This window comes from Telmatherina bonti (assembly GCF_933228915.1).
Source record: "Telmatherina bonti genome assembly, chromosome: 19".
NCBI lineage: Eukaryota > Metazoa > Chordata > Actinopteri > Atheriniformes > Telmatherinidae > Telmatherina > Telmatherina bonti.
This window is the reverse complement of record NC_136617.1, coordinates 27,194,795-27,210,311: the sequence shown is the minus strand read 5'-3', so window position 1 is coordinate 27,210,311 and position 15,517 is coordinate 27,194,795. Positions and strand designations below refer to the sequence as shown.

The following is a 15,517-nucleotide window of genomic DNA, read 5'->3' as shown; positions in this document are numbered from 1 at the left end:
AGGCAATAAAACTAAACAAATTCTTCAAGATTTTGCACTTTTACATTTTTGTTAACAAAAGTTAATAATCCAAAGTCACAGTGTGTATGTGAATATAAAGGATGAACATTTTAAAACTCTACTAAAGTCTGATCTTCATATTTAGATTAGAAATGTGCAATCATTGTTACCCTTCTTGTCTGTGATCAACCAGTAAAGTTTGCTCTGAGACCAAGCTGTGTTATGTTATAAAGAATCCCATCTATAAAACTGACCATGTGAACAAGTAGGAAGCTGTTCGACAAACAGATCAGAACAAAGCAGAACTTTCTGGGTTTCATAAAAATTATAATTTGTGGATAAAGGAGAACGCTGAACTCTGGGGAATTCTGAATGCTGTCCATACTCTGAAACATGGTGTGATAGTGTCATGGTTTGGGTGTATTTTGCTGCACTTCCTCCAGAAAATAAAAGCCAAATAAAATCAATATCATGAGACTGTGAGTCATGCAGTAAGAAGACAAGCCAAGGAGCTCATAAGTCACACGCAAGATAAAATCAATGTGTTGGAAAGGGACAAGTCAAAGCTTGGACCTAAATTCAGCAGAGATGTTTTGTAAGGACACGTGTCCATGCCAAAAAGTTACATAAAACACATTTTTATTGCTTATTTTGTGTTAAACAATTACAACAATAGCCACAAAACAGTTCATATACAAGAATACATGAAGTATAAATATAGAATATCTGTACTACAGGGTAATTATCAATTATCTGTCAAAAACACAACACACATAAGAAAAAATCACTCGGCCACACAATCAAACTACCTCAGGATATGATTCAAACTTTGCACTTTGACGCTTTCATTCACTCTTTCACAAGTCCAAATGGAAGACAGTTTTTTTTCACAAAGGTTAGGCCCAATTTTAAGTTTGTTGTGCTGCTTGCACTCAAGTTTCTCCCTTCTCTTAATTCCATATACTTGCCAAAGTGACAGGAGTCCAAAAGGGTGGAATAAAAATGAAAGGCAGAACAAGATGAGTCTTTAGCGATGCGAACTGTAGCAGGTTGACATCAATTAAAGATTACTTCATTAACTTGAATACATCACTGCATAGCTACAAACTTGGTACACCATTACTGAAATGATTCACAGCCTGTACAGTGTGAACAGGAAATGTGTTGTACTTTATAATGGCACAAAAGAGGAGGAGTAATGTCATTGCAAATACAGAGGAAGGAAAAATATTTGCAGTAACAACACACTTGTTGCCATAACAATACGAAAGATCAATCTTTAGGGTTTGAAACTAAAGATATTTATTATCCTCTTAATATTCACATGGTTACACAATTTATTCAACAACAGAGTATTGATGTTTAATGTGCTTTTTTTGAGACCCTTGCATGTACCAACACAATACTGAGTCATGCAGCAGTGCAGCTTTCTGTCCTGTTGCTTTCTGTGGCACTTTATGCTGTCATTGAGTCCACGTTGAGGCTTAAAGCTGGGTGCAGTCAGCGTTTAAAGGTGTGACAAGGATTCATTAAACACTGTTGAGTAGCAGAATAGTCGTGGCAGAGCTTTGCGAGGAGATATCAGGGTCAGTGTAAGGGGGATCTTGTTCATCCTCTGAGTCCTCTTGTGTTTGTGCAATAGTTAAGCTGAGCTTGTTTAAACCGACCTGTAATGTGGCCTCTGCTCCTTCTGCTCTGTCACCTGGAGTATACACAAAACAGAAAGAGCAAACACAGATGAACAAATCTGCAAGGCAAATCAGGGACAAACTCTTTATACTACATTCAAAGAGGATTAAGTAATGGGGGCATAGCCATACTTGGAAATCTTAATTTCTTACTTGATCATTACAAAATACGAGCATTAAATATTCATTCATTCATTTTCCGAACCGCTTATTCCAATTCAGGGTCGCGGGGAAGCTGGAGCCTATCCCAGCTGGCTTTGGGCGACAGGCAGGGTACACCCTGGACAGCTCGCCAGTCCATCGCAGGGCAGCATTAAATATGCTATGCCAAAAACTTTAATTACTTTTGGAAACTAATCAACCTGGTCTTACAACTTCTGATTCAGTTTTATAATAAGAACTTCATGTGAAAGTTATAAGCTGAATTACAGCTTGAAGCCTTATCAGTGAGAAACTAGAGGGGACAAAGAAGGCATCCCACTTCCTATATATGCTAAATATGCTATATATTCCTCCCCATGATTATTGTTGTGAAATTGGGCTTGCTAGACCAGTTGTCCTTAAACTGTCAGCACACACAGGTGTATTTTTGGAATAATTTCTGATATTGTTATTTTATTCTGCATAGCTGTAATCACATTTCAAGTTGCCCTCCAGACAAAAATATTTGAGACTAGCTAGCATAGCTCCAGTCACCTAGAGGACTAGCTAACGGGTGAAGCAGTTCCACTCGTACATCTTGAATCATCTCTTACTTTAGGAACAGATGTTAAATCTTTTTGCATCTCCTTTACTTGCACCTGCAATCATCCTACTTGTTTTATTTATTTAACTATCCATAGTCTTCAAGTTTTGTATTAATGAATTAGCTAGGTAACCAAATGCTAACAAAACAGTCTTAATTGTTTAGCAAAATATTTATTCTGCACTTAAATATGAACATACATGTGCTATAGAAAATCCAATACATCAAATTACAGGTCATATGGCCTGCTGAAAGCTGATGTACTGTAAGAGAACCCACGTATGGATAGTGATCAGGAACCTTCCTGCTTTGAGACAGTACTGCTGACCACCAAACCACCATAGCTGACTGGCATGATTGTTTCCATTTTATTGTTTATTTCACAAATCTATCAAAAACATTTTCCCTACAGGGACTACTACAGCAACATGTGCAGGTTTTATCCCAGTTTATGATTTTAAAAATTAAAAATTTGGATTGACTTGAAAATCTTACATATCAAAGAGCTTATTCTAATAGAATAACCTTCAATACACAGATCCAAATTGAGCCACAAAAAGAAAACAAAAACAAAAGAACCTCCAAAAAGGATTGATTTTCTATTAACTTGCTCCAAGTTCCAGTTCTTGCTCCAGTTCTGCTGACAATGGGCTTGTTGGAATCAGTGTGTAGATATTACAAAAGCCCTACATGTATTTAAAAAATGAGTCCTACATGACTCTGTGTGTGAGAATATGTGAATGAGGAACTATTTTATCAATATAAAGTACATTAGCGATCGGTCCCACACACACCTCTCTCCTGGTCGCAGTCTGGAGAGGAAGCTCCGCTGCACTGGCTGCGAGGGCCCAGGAGAGGTGAGGCACGCCCAGAACCACACGCCGAGTCAGGGTCATGAGAGCTGCAGGGGCTCATTAACTCCAGACCACCAGGACAAGAGGAGGAGAAGACAGGAGAAGATGGAGAGGAGATGTAGGAGAAAGGAGTGTGGAGTGATGGAGAAGGGAAAAGGCAAGGCATGTCGAGGGGAGTGGACGCACAGGTGGACGGATGGGAGGAAGAAGAAGAAGGCGAGGAGGGCATTGCTTGTGATAAGGAGGCGGTGCGAGGGTCGGCCTCCTCCTCTGAGCTGTGACTGCCCTCTTCGTCAATTGATACTGACACCACTGAAACACATACACAGACACACATGTAATGTAAACATGCAGGCATGCAGCTGCTCCAACTAAAAGAGAACAAACAACAAAACAAAATGTTCATAATGTGAAATGGCGGGGATGACTAATGACCCAAAGTATTCATCACACTTACTTGACAGACCGTCTGACTCCATCTTGAAGTTGGCGATGTCCTCGTTACCTTCGTCCCCCTCTGCACCAACGCCTTGCTCCCTGGTTCCCATGGCGAGGGTGCGTCGATGGGCATGGATCTCCTCTGAGATGCTTTCTAGGTTGCGCAATGCTGTGCGGTACTCGGCCTTAGCGACCACGAGTTTGGCTTGACGCTCATCCACTTGACGCTTAAGTTGCTAAGAGAAATCAGTCAATTCATGTTTGAAATAAAACTATGCAAATGAACAATATACTTCATGAAACACATAAAAGCAACTGCAAAATGTTAGTCTCGTGCATCGTCTTGCATGTCAACTGGTTTGACGACAAATGGTCAAATATCTCCCCTTTTGGTTTCGATCAAAACAACATTGGTATGTTTCCTGTGGTGTGTTCAATTGTAACTTTACAAACTTGACTCCTGTTGTCATTGTTTTAGAGAGATGTTTTCTTTTTTGTCCAAAAAGGGTCTGGGTGCTGAATAAAAGCAGTCTGACTAATCTTTTGCTTTTATAATGGTGACAATCAGTTAGTCGAATGAGTTGACCTGGCTGTCACTAATACTAACCCACTCAATTCCTAGCACAAAAGCTCATAAATTTTACACACTTGTTCTGCACTGTATTTTAGGTTTTGTTTAATAAATACTAGTGTAACAGAGCATAATATCTTTACTGTAATCTGTGATGACAGTTACTTAATGTTGAGATACTGTAAAGACCATACTGCTTTCTCATCATGCTTTGACATATTAAACTTTTAAAGTGAAAAAGGGTGTACTTTTTAAATGACTGTAGGTAAAATAAAAGCATGCATGCTTATGAAAATAATATTACAATGCAGCTGAAATACTAGGCACTTTAAAACGCCTGTTTAATCATTGTGCTAATGGGAAGCAAATGATCTGTGGAACCAGCCAAAGATCTTTAAACAACAGCTGTCCATTAATATACATACCTCAAGCTGTAGATAATATTTGGATTTCAGTTCAAAATAGGGTCTGCAGGGAGAAAAAGAGAAGAAAAACTGAGAAAGGGGGACAAAGAGACATTTAGCCAGTCATCACTGCAGAAACTGCTCAAAGAAAAGCACTCCTCTGTGAGCACTCACATTCCTTGGCTCCCACAAAGGGAGCACACCCCAACACTGCACGACCAACACATGAAACATCTGGACTGCATCAGATGACATGAACTGAGACCCTCTTTCTCACACACAAATATGCACTAACATTAATTGACCTAAGCAGGCGAAATCACATGTCACTTCCACTCGATCACACTGCAAGTACACACCTAGATTTGTTGATGGAGCGCTTCAGTTTCTTCTCTAACTGCCTCATGTGGCCGATGCAGGAATTGTAGTTGGCTGCTGTTTTTCTGTGTTCGGCTTCACTGCGTGTTCTCGCCTGCTCGGCCTCCATCACCTGAAATTATCGAGTAAGAGGGTTTATTTTAACTGTAGAAAGAAATGTCACCATTGCTGGCAGCTTTGTTGGGATGGAACATTTAGGTCACTCGTTGGTTGTGTTGAACTTTGGACTTACTCTCTGTGTGGCATGGTTAAGCATTTCCTGCCAGGCGGAGTCAAACTGGCGGGTGTCCTCCTCAAGAAGCCTCTCCTCAGCCAGAGCGATGGTCTCCTTGGCTGCCCGCAAGATCTCCACAGCCCGCTGAAATTCCTGAGTAGCTTTTTGGGCTTCAATTTGAGCCTGTAGTACAGGAAGAAAAGAGCCCACAGTTATAGCTCATTCAAGGTGAACTGGACAGCAAGAATTCCACACAGAGAGACTTTTTAGCTGTCAAGTAGTATCTTTTATTGCGTAATTCTGTTTTTTTTTTTTGCTCAACAAACATAATGTTATATAATCTAAGTGCATACACAGCATATCACAGCATACATTGATGAGACACATATTGTCACCTTTTGTCTAAAATACTCCATTTTTGTGCCTGTCTCTTTAAAGCCCTACATCATTAGTAATCTGATTGACTTCCAGCCCAGAACGTCACTTTACACCACCTTGTCACATACTAACAACTGGATATCAACACTTATTGGCAGAAAGAAAGAAACAAATAAACAAAGAAAGAAACAAAAAAGGAAGAAATAAAGAAAAAGGGAAGAAACAAAGAAAGAAATAGGGCGAGTTAACATCAGACTGACTTTTACCGGCTTGAATCAGCTCAGAGAAGAGACAGGATGCAAGACAGACACTGAATTAGTCACAGAATAGTCTATTAACAAGGCATCTCTGCAGTGACTTCCGTAATTGCCTTCACTAAGGTGACGTAATGTTTTTACCAGCGTTTGTTTGTCTGATTTTCATGTTTTTGTTTTGTTTTTATCTTTTTTCTGAGAATGGATCCTGGCCTAACTTAGATTCTATTACATTTTGGCAATGATCCGGATCACCATCTGGATCCACGAATCTTTTGAACAATTAATTATTGTTGAGATATAGGGCCATTTTCAGTATATATGCATATAATTCCACAATACATGGTCAGGCGGATTGGCCTAATATAAAAAAAAAGAAAAACTGGAGAAGTACTCAACAGGCTGTTCAGAAGGACCTGGATTTTAGCAAAATTTTGGATACTATGATCCAGAACAGAAAAAAACTAGGGAATCGTTGACATTTTAATCACTGCAAGAGAGCAAATAAAAAAATAAACATGCAACAAAAACCACAATATAGCCAAGACACTGTGGATTCATTATTAATTAATGTAGGAATCTAATGTTGTATCCATGTAAAATAAATGTAGGACTAGGTGTAAATGACAATATGGGTGGAAATGAGCTGCTTGGCAGAGGTCTGTGCCCTCAAAATGTTTTTCTAGTTGAGTTTGATGTGGACTTAGACGTCGTGACTTCACTGCTTTCCTGCTTTGCTTTTGCAAACAGCTATAAAACATGCAAGGGGAAGGCGAAAAAAAGAATCCATTCTCTTTAAGATGTTATCAAAACTCACAAGATTACAGTTAGCTTGAGCTTTTAACATTGTTCAAGCCTCAAACTGATTAAAATTTCCATTTTGCTTGTAAATGGTAAGCTGCTTGACCAAAGTCGGAGAAACGTTTTCAGAGCAGCAACAATGCAGATGTGCAATGCAGTCACTCCGTCTTAGTGTGTGTGTGTGTTTGTGTCATTTATGACCTAAATTTCCGTTGCAGGAACCATGGTAGATTTCTTATGACAGCCCGAGAGCGATTACCATTTGCCATTGCAAACACACTCATGCATAAAGCCAACCGTGACTTGATCAAATAGACAAACAGAGACTTTGTCTCAAAGGAAATCTGTCATGTTGTCAGTGGGCTTCTCTTGCCCACAACCACAGTCAATAAGGGGATTATTGTCATCACCCAGGACATATTTGGACCCACTTGCTGTGCTCCAACAGGCGTAAGTTAAAGGTCAGTCTATTGGCTGAAAGCCTATACTAAGCAGTTAAAGTAGCTCTGATCAGATTTCCTTGTCGGGGGTAAAAATAATCAGGAAAGTTTGACGTGCCATGCAGCTCTCATGCAGAGATATTTGTAAATCTGATGATGATGAAGCTACAAGAGAAAAGAAGAGAGAAAATATAGAAGAAAAGATAGAAAAATTATACGTGGCACAAACGACTACTAACCTCTCCCTGTTACCACTATAATTTTGTCCTGTTTGTTTTGACTGTTTTGCTTCAATGGAAACAATTTTGGTTATGTTTCCATTGTGGAGTCTTTTAAATAGATTATTGTTAAAACTTTAACTGTGAACTTGAGACAGTCATTCATGTTAAAACAATACAAGTTTACATTTTCAGCCATTTATTGCTTGAAATCTAAATATACTGCAGATTCTGCAGTATATTCGATGATAAAACTGAAAACAAGTTGCATTGAGATTTGTCAACACAGACAGAAATTTGTTTCTAGGATTAAACATATATGCTATGTACACTGAAGTAGCTTTTCTTATTAGTATGAAAAATATTTCTTTTATTTTAATTATCATCGCTGTAGAATAAACTCCAAAGTTAAATAACAAAGTAAAAATGATGTGTTCATATATGACAGAAGATGCTAGTAAATTAGCTACGGCAAGGGTGTCCAAAGTCTATCCTCAAGGATTGCTGTCCTGCATGGTTTCCATGTATCCCTGCTCCAACACATCTGGCTTCCATTAAATGAATCCAACAGCCAATGATGTTCTCGACAATGACTGATTGGTTTGAGTCAGGTGTGTTGGAGCAGGGATACATGGAAAGCATGCAGGGTTGTGGCCTTAAAGGACTGGAGCTTAACACCCCTGAGCTAAGGTTTATATAAATCTGACTTTATTTCAAATTACATGTAATTTCTTTTCTTTGTTTAAATCCCTAAAGGGGAATTATAATGCTACTGTAGGAATTTTTTAATGTTAACAATGCATTTTTATAAATATTGATCATTGTCATTTTTAAGTTTAAGGCTTTGCTCCAAAGAGCAGGAATGAAAACCTTTTTTTTCCACATTTACGTTCAATATTTCTGTGTGTACGGGTAAATTCCTTTATCTAGCATTACAGTGACCTGTTGGTTGAAAGACATTTGAATAATATTTTTATTATTGTAGGATCTTAAGTTGGATTTTAATACCTTAAAATGACTCATTTAAATTCAGTTTTCTTGCTTCTCCACCACTTGGCTTAAAGATTATTGTTACCATCCAAAAAGGGCAAATACTAATTTATCTAGCATTAGCTTTCCCTGCTTTAGTGGTCGCTCTAGCTTGGACTTAGGCAGGAGTATTCAGTTACATGAAGTTTGTCATTTATCTGATGACTTTAAATCTGTTTTTAGTTTAATCTGGTTGATATTTACTCCTGTTAGAAGAGTGAATTACTGCCCTTAACAAGCTAGCTGCTAGCCAAAACATGAGCAGAAAGAACTAAAAACAACAGACAGATAAAGAGTTTAATTTACGCCAGCAGAATGTGTTGCGGTGGCCGTTTCAGCTGACTAAAGAGAAACTCTCCTGAGGCACTTTTACAATCAAATTGGTATTTTTAATGGCTTTTTTATTAAGTAACCCTGCAGGATTCAGAGGAAATTAAAGATATAACATACCCCAAAATGCCTTGCAAAATACAAAGCAGACTAACATGATGAACCAGAGATCCTCTGCACACATTTCTCACAGCCATTCATTGCTTTGTCATGTTAACCTCTGTAACATGAACCCCATGTTTCCAATACAGCTTCAAACAGTGACGTGAACAACATCAGGTCTGCCTCCTCACAGACAAAATGCTGAAAATACACATGCTGGTATCTCCTTCTGGTATTTTTGTGACATCTGTATGTTGCAGTGAGTAGACACACTAATCAAGGTTATCGAGGCCTCTTTGGAAATATGAAGAATTGGCACAGAAGCAACATAACCACTTATAAATAGGCAAAGATTAATCCTTCTTCTTTGTCCATAACTGTGACCCATTTCGCCAACTCTAGGATGAGAGGGGTTGCACGGAAAACAGACGGAGGTTGATGGATATTTGATGAGGAGAACACACTAGGCGGAAACAGAAATGGAGACGAGGCCTTGAAGCGACATCCATCATTGTTGTGCTTCATGCCAAGGTGGAGAAAAAGAGTCACCATAAGCTCCCAGGGCTTCCTCAACAGAGCAGCCTTTCTTTGCAGGGTTAGTGATTGTGTTTTTATTTAAGATGCTTAAGCAGTGGTCAGTATGAGGAGACCGAAAAGGCTACATATAGGCTGAAGAGGAAACAAATATTTAAGACTATTGAGCATTATTTTCATGACACAAAGCCTGCTGAGACTCAGACAACATGTGCACGATGAGCCTTAATGACAATATGATGAAGCCGACATTATGTGTCACTCAGAAATACACAATTTGATGGTCTTTGTCTGATTTGTCACCTCACGAGGTTCCCCGTGACTCCTCATCTCATCCTACTGGAGGATGCTTATCAAGTGTGTATTTGTGTGTCACTACACAAGTGACTCAATTCATCACTATGCATGGTTTTTGAGAATAGAAGGAAGAGGGCGTAGGGTTAGACAGGAGAGGCTGAAACAGAGGGTGAAGGTGGGTGAGGGTGGGACGGGGGACATGGGCACAGACATCCAGACAGACAGGCAGTGAGGCAGAAGAGAATCCTCAGTGAAAAGGACAAAAGATAGGACAGTACAGGCAAATTCCTACACACCACCCCCCCAAAGTCTGCTGGAATGTGGGGAAAACATGGAGGGGTGGGGGCTGTGGGGGATGAGTCTGGCTTATGGGTGGGGGGAGGTAAACTGGTGAATATTTGTGTTGGAGGGTCATCAAGGGCAAAATTTCTGTATCCTTTTTTTAAAGTGGGTCAAGTATTAAATATTAAACATCCATCTATAAATAATAACCACACGACTCAGCAGTTTAACTTGAGTCCTTTATCGGCTTTGGTTTATCGAAACAAACACACACACACACACACACAAACACACACATGCACGACTCAAAAGACTGTCGATCATGTCACGTGAATCCAGTGAAAAATCAAAAGCTCTACGTAATCTCCAGCCCTCACGTGTGGCCATCAGCAAAGATGCCACTTTCAGCTAGTTGTCATAATGCAACAAGGGATAAAGGAGGATGCACACACACAAACACACACACACACATACGCAGACACATAAATACTGCATCTATTTCAGTTCAGCACAAATGTCAGCCTTCTGAAGCATGACTCCTGAGCTCCTAATTCATCACCTTGGATAAGAAGGTGGGTGCTGAATTCTACGTTTTTGACGTTTTTGCTGATATGCAAACAGATAGACGCCTCAAAACGATGCAACATCTACACTGTAACATACACAGCCCATTGCAAAGGTCCTGCACGGTTTTAAAGGTCAAACCACTGGAGAACAGCTAGTTTCTTTAATGCAGAAATCATGAAAGTGTAAAAAGATCCAGCAACATGAAATAAGTTGCAAGCTTATTTATTTCCTTTCAAGGTATAAATCCATGTGCGTTTGTGTGTATGTGTTTGTGCATGCATGAGAGAGCGAGAAAGCGAGACAGCAGCTTAGAAATAAGAAGTGCGACTATGTTTAAAAATAATCATCACGTGACTGCTCCCTTTAAGTAGATATAAGCAGAGCCCTTTGAACTTTTCATTGCTAATCCTTGCTAAACTTACTCTTCCAATCTCTATTTGACAACCTCAGAGTAACTGCAGCGAGCTTATGTCTGGATGTGCATGTATGTGTGTGTGTGTGAGTGTACCTGTCTTGCCACTTTGCGGGCTTCCCAATAAGGTTTGGAGTCATCCACCGCTCGTCCGATCTTCTTCACCAGCTCGTCCAGCTTCACTGTTGCTTCCACCAGGACTGCACGAAACCTCTGTCTGCAGTCCTGCACGAACGCAAACATGTAGAGATGAGAATGCAAAACTGTTGCATCACACAAAGTTCCACTAACTATTTTGTACGTAGCTCATTGTGAGATGGCCTCTTGCTGCACAGAAGGTGTATCTTTACAGACACTAGTGATGCAGTTTGTGTGGTTTTGTTTTGCTGAATTGCAGGGCCTGGCAAATTTGTTTTTCTAAGACAGCTCTTCTAGTTGAAGTGTTCTCTTAACTATTGCCCAAAAATACCCTCGCCGACAACTTTAGCAGATGCAAATGTTAAGTTGCTTAAACAGAAAGCAAAAATAGCCAATCAGCCAATCACACGGCCGCTACTCAGTGCGTTTAGGCATGTAGACATGGTGAAGACGGCTTGTGGAAGTCCAAACTGAGCATCAGAATGAGGAAGAAAGAGGGTTTAAGTGACTTTGATCATGGCAAGGTTGTTGGTCAGAGTATTTCAGAAACTACCAATCTGCTGGGATTTTTCACACACAGTCATCTTGAACCCTTTCATGCATAGCGGCCCTATAGAGGACACCTATTTAGAAGCTTTTTTCTTGCATATTCATGAGTGAGGATGGCATATTCTTAAATGAACCAGTTGAGTTGATGTTAATGAGTCATCCAACACATTACCATTCACTGAAAAATAAATAAACATGTGATATTACTAAACATAAATGCTTTACATTGTAATAACACAAGTTTGCTTTCGTGATGAAAAGGAAAAGAAAATGCCTATATTTTATAAAATATTTACATCATATAATTATAATTATACATTATTTTATGAATGCCATATAGAATGCACTAAAATAAGTCAATGAATCAAATAAATTCAAAATATCACTAATAAATAGAAAAGTATCATTGCATATGCCTGTAGATGTAACATACTGTATTTTTTAAAAAGTGTCATCTTTATTATTATTGCATGCATGAAAGAACTAAAGTTGACAACAACAACAACAACAACAACAAAAAAACAGTTATCTGCTAGAAGATGCCATTTTTGTTGGTAAAGAAAGGGAAGACAAGTTGGAGATGATAAAAAGTCAGCGTTAATTCAAATAACCACTGATTACATTGTGGTTATTTGCAGATACAGTCTGTAAATGCACCACATAGATGTAAATTTAGATGCAACAGAAAACCACAACAGATCCTACTCCTGTCTGTAAGAGCAGGAAACTGATGCTATGATTCAAGATTCACCTAAATTGGCCGTAAAAAGCAGTAATCCATCCTACCCTGTTTCAACGGTACATGCTGCAGGTGGTGTAATGGTGGTGATTTTACTGATTTTCTTGGCAATCAGTACAACAGAGAATTATTTAACCACCACAGCCCCTGGACATTGTTGCTGACCATGTCCATCCCTTTTTTGACCACAGTGTAGCATCTTCTGATGGATCTTTCCAGCAGGATAATACACCATGTCACAAAGCTCACATCTTCTCTACCTGCTGTCTTAAACACAGTGATGAGTTCACTGTCCTGCAACTGCCGTCAAAGTCACCAGATCTCAGTCCAACAATGCGTCTTTGGAAAGTCGTGCAATGGGAGATTCTTATCGTGGATGTCCAACAAATCTGCAGTAACTCTGCGATGCTGTGATGTCGATATGGAGCAAAATCTCTGAGGAATGTTTCCAACACTTTGCTGAGCAATGCTGTGAATTAATGCAGTTGTGAAGGAAAAAGGGGGGTGTCTAACCTAAGTGGAAGTGCATGCACTAGCACAAACAGCTGCATCACATCTCAGGCATGTTTCCTTGCTCCTTTGGATGTTTTATTCCCTTCAGTGAGATTGAGCAATCCTATATACATTTTTTTTTTTTTTTTATGAAGTAGCCATATTGGTAAAAAAAAAAAAAAAATAGTACAATGTTACAGCAGGGTGTTCCTCAGTGTGTATTCACTGGTTACATAATCAGGATCCAGCTGTTATGAGGATCAAGTCTCAGTGATACTGAAGTAAAATGTAGTTTTTTGGGGTATCTAGTTAGCCTTAGGATTAGATGTCATTCATATTAGGTTAAGGATAGGGTTAAGGTTTAACAGCTTAGAGGAACACAACAGCTAATGTCTGACAATGCAACGTCCTCATAAGGACAGTAGTGCTGCATGTGTGTGAACATAAATGCCAAAGTGGCAAAATGACTGTACTTGTTATTCATAGATATGTTCTGACCTGTTTTATTGAGCCACCTGTTTGTATGCTTGTCAGTGTGTGTGTATTTCTGTGTATCTGCATGTCTATATAGTTATAATTTGCACAACGTGGGTTTGAACGGCAGCACCTGCATCCTGTTCATAGAGCTGATGGAGCAGTAAATAAGAGGTTAACAAGGGAAAAGGGACAGGGTGCTGCAGGAAGCACACTTCCTGTGACATCAGCGCATTTCCTGATTTCCCGTTTCTGCGTAAAGATTGTTCAGAAAGAGTTGCTTCTCACAAACCGTACACAGATGCACGCTTGTGTGTTTCAGCCTGTGACACACACACACACACACACACACAAACACAGGTTTAGGATTGGGCTGGCAGAGTCATCACAGAGGGGCTTGGATTTAACCTGACTGCCTGAACTTTTCCGGAATCCGCCGAATCTATTCCACATTATCCTCAATCAGCTTCAGACTTGGTGGGAAACCGGCCCGTATAGCCTGCCAACAGCGCTTCCTTCATTCCTTCAGCTTTTTACAAACATGTTGCCTCCAGATAAACAGCTTTTTACCCTTTTCTCTTTGCTCATATCTCTGTTTATGTCAGTCATTCAGACACTTTTGGTTATATAAAACTTGTTTTAACTAAGAGAATGGAGGTTATAAATAATGCAAAACATATGGTTCAATTAAACCAGATGGGTTAAAATAGTCTGGATCGTAATAGTCACTGCATATTCAGTTTGAAAGTTTGTCTTTCTTGTCTGGTGTTTTGCTTATTCCAGCTCTGGTTTGTGGAGTTTGGATGTGAGCGTAGCTCTAATGAGAAACAGAAGAGGCCTACTTTTAGGTTAAGAAGAACTGCAGCCTGGCTCTGGAATGTTTAAGCTTTGTTTAACACTAACCCAAATAGCACACATCTGAATGCAAGCAAGTGCAGTAAAAAGCAAAAAAAAAAAAAAAAAAACCCTCCATTAAACATCAATCTTTCTTCAGTTCCTCGCTTGCTTTTACAACCCTCCTCCTTTTTAAGTGTTTGGCATTTGTATATGCAGTTGTAGTGAAATGGTGAATTAAACTGCTCTAAAAGTGTGGTTGAAATATTAAACTGAAGCATAAGATCACAGTTATGTCTCATGCCGTGCTGACGGTTTAATACGGTGCGGGAGTGGCATTCTCCACTTTTCCCCTCAGAAAATTTCCATCCTATAGCAGTGTCCCACGTGAACTGTTTCAAATCAGTGACATAGTTGCAAGCCTGGAAAAAAACAAGAGGAACCAACAGGAATTCTTACCTGTTCCGAGTAAAACTTTTAGATTTTAAGACTGAACATTGAGGCTTAAAGACTAAACTCAGCCCAGCTGCAAGTGTTTACTCTACCAAAAGGGATTCAGCCACAAGGACAGTGTTGGTGCTTTGTCTTACCTCCAGCTCACTCTCCCAGCGGTTGATGTCATCTGTAGACTGGTTTAACTTCTCCAGCTCTCCCTGTTTACAACAAAACACAGCATGCATGGGAACACGGAGGAAAGTGTTGTGAAATCAGATTGCATATCTAAAGGCTAAACTGCATGACTTCTGTTTACCAAATTACAGCAGCCTGCTTGATAAACAAATACTCAAACTGAGGATTTTAAAAACATTCAGCTGACCGAAACTTACTGCCTGTTCCAGTTTATTACAGCAGTAATTTCATCATGTTAAGTTCTCTCACTATTTCTGTCAGCCATGCCCAATAAAACACACAAATGAGTGGCTCTTTTCATCCCAGTTGTGCCACATCTGGACCATTTTTTTCTGCTTTACCTGGATTCTGGGATCCACTTCTTCCTCCTCTTCAGCACACTGCAAGTCATCCTCAGAATAATTCCCATTTGGTTCCATTCTCTGGATAGCTACAGGTTTAGTGGTGGAGAAGCGAGGGTCTCCAGTGCGAACAATGCGCGCCCCCGGTGTGTTGAGGAGGGGTGATCCGCCCTGTTTAACCTTTATACTGGGAGCTCTGCATGCTTCGGGCTGTTAAAGGGAAAAGTGTGTTAGAAGAAGTAAAGAGGACTGCAGGGCGCACGTCCTGCTGCAGAGTTATCCAAAACAAACAGTAAAGGAGCATAACCTCAAGGACCCACAGCGGACGGGGCTGTGTGAGAGGAAAGTGTTAAACCACCTATAATGATTGATAGAGTCACTTCC

At 39.7% G+C, this 15,517-nt stretch overlaps 1 protein-coding gene across 1 annotated transcript; it reads right to left on the bottom strand.

Moving 5' to 3' along the window:
* Positions 1 to 628: 628 nt before the first annotated feature.
* LOC306769830 (SH3 domain-binding protein 5-like) lies at positions 629 to 15,513 on the bottom strand. The gene is made up of 10 exons (XM_079258563.1): positions 15,441 to 15,513; positions 15,134 to 15,343; positions 14,753 to 14,815; positions 11,033 to 11,161; positions 5,311 to 5,475; positions 5,060 to 5,190; positions 4,722 to 4,764; positions 3,745 to 3,961; positions 3,228 to 3,599; positions 629 to 1,702 (listed from the first exon to the last, which is right to left on the bottom strand). Exons 2-10 carry the CDS (start codon positions 15,209 to 15,211, stop codon positions 1,530 to 1,532), a joined length of 1,371 nt encoding a protein of 456 aa, XP_079114689.1. The 5' UTR covers positions 15,212 to 15,343; positions 15,441 to 15,513; the 3' UTR covers positions 629 to 1,529.
* Positions 15,514 to 15,517: the final 4 nt, after the last annotated feature.

What these genes read in the sequence shown, in the direction of transcription:
- LOC306769830 (XM_079258563.1), bottom strand. Translation starts at nt 15,211, where the DNA reads ATGGAACCAAATGGGAATTATTCTGAGGATGACTTGCAGTGTGCTGAA. An exon ending in GCTGGGAGAGTGAGCTGGAG is followed by an intron (nt 11,162 to 14,752) that starts GTAAGACAAAGC and finishes GCGTTCGTGCAG; the next exon opens with GACTGCAGACAGAGGTTTCG. An exon ending in TTAACCATGCCACACAGAGA is followed by an intron (nt 5,191 to 5,310) that starts GTAAGTCCAAAG and finishes CGATAATTTCAG; the next exon opens with GTGATGGAGGCCGAGCAGGC.